This window comes from Ceraceosorus guamensis (assembly GCF_003144195.1).
Source record: "Ceraceosorus guamensis strain MCA 4658 unplaced genomic scaffold IE81scaffold_139, whole genome shotgun sequence".
NCBI lineage: Eukaryota > Fungi > Basidiomycota > Exobasidiomycetes > Ceraceosorales > Ceraceosoraceae > Ceraceosorus > Ceraceosorus guamensis.
The window spans coordinates 25,696-33,862 of record NW_020290134.1 but is presented as its reverse complement, the minus strand read 5'-3'; the positions used below and the strand labels follow the sequence as shown (position 1 = coordinate 33,862).

At 56.3% G+C, this 8,167-nt stretch overlaps 2 protein-coding genes across 2 annotated transcripts; one reads left to right on the top strand and one right to left on the bottom strand.

Moving 5' to 3' along the window:
• Positions 1 to 1,143: 1,143 nt before the first annotated feature.
• IE81DRAFT_43384 (hypothetical protein) lies at positions 1,144 to 3,721 on the top strand. Its single transcript, XM_025517344.1, has one exon. It carries the CDS (start codon positions 1,387 to 1,389, stop codon positions 3,469 to 3,471), a length of 2,085 nt encoding a protein of 694 aa, XP_025366327.1. The 5' UTR covers positions 1,144 to 1,386; the 3' UTR covers positions 3,472 to 3,721.
• A 117-nt stretch (positions 3,722 to 3,838) lies between these two features.
• On the bottom strand, positions 3,839 to 7,831 carry IE81DRAFT_369308 (hypothetical protein). Its single transcript, XM_025517230.1, has 2 exons — positions 6,628 to 7,831; positions 3,839 to 6,553 (listed from the first exon to the last, which is right to left on the bottom strand). The coding sequence occupies exons 1-2, from the start codon at positions 7,577 to 7,579 to the stop codon at positions 3,972 to 3,974; spliced, it is 3,534 nt and encodes a 1,177-aa protein (XP_025366326.1). The 5' UTR covers positions 7,580 to 7,831; the 3' UTR covers positions 3,839 to 3,971.
• Between the last annotated feature and the right edge of the window lie 336 nt (positions 7,832 to 8,167).

Here is an 8,167-nt window from a genome sequence, read left to right as displayed (position 1 = left end):
CCCCCCCCCCTCTGCCCCGGCAACTCTTCAGATTACCGCCGCATTACCGCCCCCCATGCCTGCTATAGGCTGCACACGCACAGGCGGCTGACCACATCGTGCAGTTTTGAATCTCTGCATGGGCACAACCCAGACGTGCTCACACGTGATTTCCATCTATTTTCGGAAGCTAGCTTGCTATGCATGGAAGCGTGCTGTGCGTGCTGGGTGCTTTCATCAACTTGACTGTTTGCTCGGATATATAATTGTGAATGACAAGAGAAGTCCAAGGCTCGAGTCCAAGTCTTGAGTGGATGCATGGGCAAGCCCCACGCCGGCAAAAGCGGTACTCTTGATCGTGATCTGCTCTTTGACTCATCAGACTGGAGACTGGAGACTCGAGACTCGAGACTCATCAGAGACTCATCAAGAATCGTGAGTACTCACGACTCACACAAACAATGTGAATTCAACTGACTGCGCTCTGCACAGCCACGCTTGAGCATCGCACGTGCCTGCCTTTGACCGTGTCCTCGGCCCTCGATCGCAGCTATAGCCGTGCGTGCTGCGTGCATGCAAATACCCTCGGCGTGCTGCACGGCGCGGTGCGCAGCAGTCCTCGCGCGCGGTACGCGGTACTCAGGCGGCGCGGCGTCAGCATGCACGGCGTGCCGCGCGATGCCCCCATGGCGCGCGCGGGCCTCAGGGGTGATGTGTGGAACTGCATGCATTGCAGGTGCAGTCACAGTCGTGAGTGCAGACCAGGGCAAAGCCTTGGCGCGATGATCGACCTCATTTGCGTGTGCTTGGACTTCACAACTGGTCTGGTCTGGTCTGGTCTGGTCTGACCGGACGCGTGGGTGGTGGTTTGGAGTAATGATGAGTCTGAGTTACGGGTATGAGTACCCTCACTTGCACTCATCTCACCTCACACAAGTCACGAGTCTGAGTGTGCCTCACTCGCACTCACACCGCGTCTCGTCTCGTCTCGTCTCCATGGCAATCACCATGCCTCTTTGTGATCGCTGCTGATCACCACTTCCATAACGACCTGACATCAGCCCACTCTGCTGCCTCTGCACTCACAACTAGCCGCTACGCGACAGCCCCTGAGCCATCAGCCGCGGCCACAAGTTCCCCCACGGCAAATTCTTCACGACACGCACGACCACCTATACCCACCACTTGACCTTCATACAGCCACCCCCTCACGTCTAAGCTCACGATACAAACGACGGCGACACGACTATTCACGACGATCACGCTGAAGGTCTCAATTTCACACACAAAACGCCTTCTTGCATTCGCGCAATTTTGCTTGCAAGGCTCAAAGAAGCACATACTCGGCGGCCTGGCTCGCGGCCCACTCAAGGCGATCCTCGCAGCTCGACTTGATTTGAGGGCAAGATGTACGGTGAGGATGCAGGACGATCTGCTGCGGATTACTACGGCGACATGCATCAGGCAGCAGAGTCATCCGACTACATCGAGAGGGATCTGGCCGACTATGCAGTCCCATCCTTTCCTCCCCGTGCAGGCGGCGGGCGGTATAGCCTACCAGTCATGCACCATCCTCCTGCCCCACGCTCCACCTACAGCACCCCGACCCCTTCCAATCGGGGAAGAAGTGGCAAACAGCTTCGAGCCACCTCGCTGGAGGTTGGCTCTGTATACTCTGCCGGCGCTGCTGCACCAGGCTACCGCTATCCGCAATACTCTAGGGATCCGCTCGCCAGTCCCATTTCTGCTCCAGCCATGACAGAGTATGGCGTGTACGGTCCGCATCCTCATCATCACCACCAGCACGCAGCGCATCTCCCATACCCTTCCAGGTACCACCCTCAGGAGGCCTACCTCGCTTCGCCAGACGAGGCGATGGGCATGCAGCCCAACGATCGCTACTGGTACGCTGAACCGCCTCAGTTCGCCGCTCCGCATCGAGACATTCCAGGCTTCAGGCCAGAGTCTGTGGCGAGCTCGAGAACTCTGACCTCAGCCGCTCATCAATCCGTCCACTCGCCGCTCGTAGCTTCAGCATCCGTCGCAGGCTCGGGAGGGGCTGTATTCTCCAATCAAGACTTGGAAGCTTCTTCCTCTTCGCCTGGTTTCTTCGATGTGGAAGCTAGACATCACGTGCCGGGTCGGCGGAGCAGAGACCAAGAACCCATGCATGCCGTGGGCGCGCTGAACGCGGCTCCGAATACCGGTCCGTACGGCGATGCCTTGCCTAACTTTCCAGCGTGGAGCAGGACGTGGTATGGTGGGCATCTGTCTGCTGATGGTCACGCCTACACCATGGTGCCCCCTGCCATGGGCCCCGGCTCGGGCAATGGCTCAGGATGGGAATCCGAGACGCTGTCCAGGTCCGCGGGCAACGCCAATGGGCAGTATGGCCGCGTGTATGGCAAGGCTGGAGACCATGGCATTTCTGATTATGTCAAGGAGGAGAGGATGAGGATGCTGGAAAAGGAATTTGGAGCGCCCAAGGTCAAACATGCCAAGGGTCAAGATGACGACGACGCCAGCGACAAAGACGATGATGAATCAGAGGAAGAAGAGCAGGAAGAGTTGGTTTTGGGAAGCGTGGACAGCCGGGGCAGGCTCATCACAGAAAGACCAAAGTGGATGCTGGCAGTCAGGTGGCTCCAAATTCTGTGCGCCTTGACTGCTCTGGCGTGCGGCGTCGGGGGTGCGCTGCTCATCAAGACGGCCTCATCCGCTTCCACCGACGTCTCGAACGACGACACCATTCCGGCTCCCAAAGGCACGATGCCTGCATACATCATGTACGCTGCGAGCGGCGTCACAGTGTTGATCTTGTTCTACCTCTTCTTGTTCAGACCTTGCTGCTGCGATCCCATGAGGAAACATCTCAAGGAGTCGGAAAGCGGAGCGATGGGCATGGGAGGATTGGGCGGTATGATCATCCCTGTTCTTTCTGGCGGCGGAGGACCTGGACCTGGAGGCAAGATGCCAAAAGGCATGCCCGGAGGACCTAAGCGGGGCCTCTTTGGCAAAAGGAAGGAGATGATGGGGGGCGGAGGTGCGCCGACTGTCAATCTGATCGTCGACCCTGCTCTGCTGGGAGGCGGAAGCGGCAAAAAGGGACGGAGGGGCCAGGCGGAAGATTCGAGCTCGGACGAGGAAGAGAGGTTACCTGGCGAAGGGCGCAAGCGCCGACGAAAGCGACGAAAAGGACGTGCTGGAGTGATGGAGACGATGAAGCTTCAAGCTCGGTGGCGTATAGCTCGATCTTCCTTCAAGGTCTTTTTGGTCTGGGACATTTTGCTCTGCATCGTCTGGATCGCAGTGCTGATCGTCGTCATCGCTTTGGGCAAGAAATGTCCACCTGGGACAGCCAAGGGTTGGTGCGACGCTTTCAATGGAAACATTGCTGCTGGTGCAATCTTTGCTGCCGTCACCATCCTAGCCATCTACCTCGATTGGAGGACTTTGGCAGTCAGCAAGCATCCTCCCAAACATACCTTTTGAGCAAGACCTCTTTTGTGCTAGGACGCCACAAATCTTTCGCTCACGGACACTCTCCTCCCCCACATTCACCTCCTTTGTACCTAACCTCACTTGGATCGCAACGCACGCACGTCATCTCTCATACAATCAAAGCAGCTTCCCTTCCATTTGCCTCAGCTCGATTTTTGTGTTCTGCCGAGGCTGCGCAACAGACCATCCCCGTTCAACCTGCAGTGACCCTTCTCCCCTGCTGCAAACCTTCACCTCTGATGATGATCCTCTTCCTCTACTTGTTTGCACTGCTCACATCTGCGGCGCCGCTCGACGAGAAGCTAGAGCAAGTTATCCGTCATTCGCTTTGCATGACCAGACTTTTTCATTTGTGATGGTGCAAGACAGGGTTTCTAGCCCACGCATGTAATCCGTGTTCAAGGAGATACACTCTGAGAAGTTGATACGAGTACAGAAAGGCCATTCAGATCTGCGCGAGGCCGTGATGACGTGCTTGCAGAGTTGTGCGTTCAGCCGGAAGCGTCGCGCCTCGCTCCGTCTGCGGCCACTTTTGCGAAGCTGTGTGCGGCCTGTGACTCCATATGAGAGCCGTTTCCTACAGTGCTAGAATCGGCCGCCTCCGATTGCTGTTCTGCGTCACCAAGTGCACCGAGGTCTGCGTCTACACCTGCAGAGGCACTTGCTCGAGCTGCTCCCGCATTAGCATATCCTTCCTTTAATACTGCTCCCTCGTTGCCCCTTGTTCCGCTTCCGCGCTTGACAGGCGAGCGGGGAACGTGTGGAGTAGACCAAATGTCACTCGTGTTGGCGTAGTTGCCAAAGGTCGGACTTTCATTGAAGGCACCAGCGTTCGAGGGAAAGACGGGGCTATTGAGGTGAGTCCCTAAAGCACTAGTCTGTCCTACTATGGGACCGCCAGAGTAAGGTTGGTGTTGTTGCAAGGGACCAAACGACCCAAGATGCCTTGGAGAGATGTTGTCGCCGCTGGGCTTGATGTTTGAAGAGAACGGGAAAGCCCTAGGGCTGACGGGACTGACAGGTTCGGAGCCCATACTTCCAGGGCCGGCATTGCCCGAAACTTGCCTTGTGCCGCTGTTGCTTGCGTTCGTTCGATTCAGCGCCAAAGCTCCTGATGCGGGCGGTTGACCAACGCCCATCAAAGCTGCCCGGCTCCTTAGAGGTGAAGAAGTGGACGAATTCGAAAGGCCCCAAATGTCGGCAGCGGGGTACGAAGGCCCACGAATGCTGCTCGTCCCTGTGTCCGGAAGATGTACTGTGTTGTTCCAAGGTGAAGCATGATTAGATCCTGGCGCAGCTCCAGATGGCGTCAGACTGGAATTAGTGGCAGATGCGGCAGCCTGCAGCCCAGTAAGGTGGGGGAGGCCGTTCCAAACTCCAGCATTTGTTGCGCTCGATCCGATCTGACCTGGGTTACTGGACTGTGAATGCGCAGCAGGTCCGAAATCGTCGTAGTCCAGAGGACCAAAGGATTTTCTTCTTTGTGGTTCCTCCACAGCAGCAGGTCCAAGATATCCTGCGCTGGACGTATTGGCTACGAGTGACGAGCTGAAGGGAGAGCCGGATTGAGGAGTAGCTTGAGGGGGATGATGAGGAACGTTGAAAGGGAGGTTTGGAGAATTACCACCGAGCGGGGACGGTGCGTTGGACAGATTGCTGCCCAGTCTGTGAGGATACAAAGAATCGCTCGGTCCCAAGTTGATCTTGTTGTTGACACCTCCAAAGTGGGGCAGGCTTGCCCCCGCGGCACTTCCGGGCTGATTCAGAGGCGACGTATTGTCGCTGTTTGCCGAAAGTGGGAAAGCACCGCTGGGCATTGCCAGCACCGGAGAAACGCTAGATCCTGATGGGACGAACTCGGGCTTGTTAGGATTCAAAGTGGTCGACGAAGAGAATGGGGCTTGTTGGTGGGTCTGGACATAGGACGCTGCTTCACTGAGCTCTCTGGGCATCAATCCGGAGCCCGATACGAAGTGGCGGGTCATGCTATCCGAAGATGGATGATTGTTGGACCCAAAATGGCTTCCGACTCTATCCGGACCAGTGGAGCCGCTAGGACGTCCACCTCCCACAAAGGCGCCTCTCCTAGAAGCAGGATGATACACATTGGGGCCGCTAGACGATCTCCCTTGGGGCGCCCTCTTACCCAACGTGGAGGCCATGTTGATGAGTCCGCCTAGCGGTGCGACTCTTGCTCCGCCAGAGGGGTTGAACTGTCCTCCTGGGGTACCTGCGCTACCAGTGGAGCCTTTGCCCGGGACCTGTGTCGCTACAAGCATTGCGGACCCTGTCGAGCTTTGTGACTGAGAAGCATCTGCGTCCAGGCTTCGCACGAACTCCAAAGGTGCGCTTCTGATCCTCTCGATTTCCTCCTTTAGCTTCTCTATTTGCAGCTCCAGATTTGAACACCTCTCGTCTTTGAGATGTTTCCTCTCCCTCTCTCGGTTCTCGACCGCATCGTTTATAGCGCTCAATTTGCTTTGATGGTTCCTCATATCTTCCTGTACTTTCAGCAGCGCCGCCTTATCCTCGCTCTCGCGCTTCTCGACTTCTACTTTCACTTGCTCATATCTTTCATTGGCTTGCCGCTCTCTCTCGTATGCCTCTTCGTGTCCACTGTTGACGCTCTCAGCTTCTTGTTCCATCTCCTTTGCCTGCAAAGTTGACTGCCGGATTCCCTCTTGCAAAGCAAGCACTTTTTGTCTGCTTCTGTGGTCTGTGTCGGTCTGCTTTTGCAGTCCCTTCTTGAGAGCGTCAATCTCCGATCGCAGAGCTCCTTCGGCCCTTTGAGATTCCTTTCTGGCTTTGCGCAATTCCGCGTTGAGAGCCTCGCGGAGGTTGCTGGATGCTGCAATGTCGGCGAGCAGCGCGGCATGAGATGCGCTCTCGCTTCCATCTTCGGACGAAAGAAGAGGCGGTGTGCTGGTGCTTGCTGGCGCACCCCTACTCCAGGGAAGAGCTGAGGACTGTGCAGCAGTGTCGGGGCTCGCAGGTGCAGGTGCAGATTGAGAGGGAACGACAAAGGCTTGTACGCTGTCTTCGACAGACGATTTTTGCCCTTCCGTCGCGGCAGCTGCATTGATATCAGGCTCGACGTCTCAGTCGGGATCTCGTCTTCGCAATCCGTCAAGGCTCGCACACACTCACGCTCGGGTGCTTGGATCTGGGGACCAGCGAATTTGAACTCGTCCTTGCCTCCTACCGCTAGGTCTATGCTGTACACCCTATTCGGCAGCAATCCGTACACAACGATGACAGCCTCCTCGCTGCCTCTATCTGCTAGAACGACGTGAGTCCATGGCACTCCATTAACAGAGACGCTCACTCCGCTATCGAACACTCGTCCCATCTTGGCTTCCTCGGTGTTGTTGGCCAAACTGGACGGCAACGTGTTTGCCGAAGTGCCATCACCATGACCCGCCGTTTCGGAAGTTTCTGAGTCGGATCCGGCAGCGCGCTGATCGGAATGGTTGGCTGGTCTCCTCTTGCGCGCCCGCCCCTGGGGCCGTGTAGACGCACGTGGCTGCTCGGGTTTAGCGCCGCTTGGAGCATCATCGGCGTCCCCTCTATCGGAATCCACGTCCACAGCCGTAGCACCGTCATCGGGCCAATTGTCTGCATCGTCGACCCCATCCTGAGGCTGACTCGCCTGAGCCGATGCTAACCGAGCCGCGGTGCTGGGACTGGAAGTTCTTAGCCTCAATCTCGTAGTACCTGTTCTCCTGCGCATTGTTGGACTGGTGGTGATCGTCGATGTTGTCACAGCAGTTGTCGTGGAAGAGGTGGAAGCAAGGTTTGCGGTGTTGATGACATTGCCGGCTCTGGGTCCGGCATCGGCCATTGAATTTTGCAAAGCTGCGCTATTGCTGTTGCTGCCGCCAGCTAGCGGCCTGGAGCGAGAATTGGAGAAAGCGGCAGAGATGGGTGGAGGTCGAAGGGACCAGAGCAGGGAGATGGAAACGGGTGTGACATCCCTGACTTCAAGCCTGAAAGGATGTTGTGAGTGTGAGGAGAGCGAGGAACGCAATTCACTTTGGCCGGGCTGCGGTGTTGCTGCAGCATGAGCCTGCAGAGGCTTGACGCTGCTGGAGGTGGACATGGCTCCTCCTTTTTTGTCCCCCTTGCCCCTGCCTCCTGGATCTGGATGAATGGAGTTACAGCGAATGGCGCTGTCGGGGCTTGCCCGATGCTTTGTCCAGATGAAGAGCAGCCAGACCAGAGGGAGGGAGGGGGCGACGCGAGGGGAGCAGCCGGTTACGAAGGCGCTTTTAGGTCTTGCCTCGACGTTGGACTGATTCGCTGACAGGCACGACAGGTGAAAGTGAAAAAGGATGATGGACCATCGCGTGTGTGTCAGCGTCAAGAGCTGACGAAGAGGCGCACGAAAGCGAGCTTCACTTTTGACTCCACACGAGACCCGTGACCCGCACCTTTTGTTTTCGTTTGTCGTTGCATTCAAATTCTTGATTTTGAACGTGAATCTTGAATCGATGCTGACCATTCAAAAACTAAAATCAAAAGATTGCGTGAGTTGTGATTCGATTCCACGCAACTCGATTTCGATCCTTGCGTTCAAGATTCTTGATTCTTATCGCGCTCGCCGCTCTGCTTAAGTTCGACGATGTCAATTGCAATTCATGATTAAAGTTTTGCACAGCTAGTCAAAAGGCAACTTTGAATCAATCAT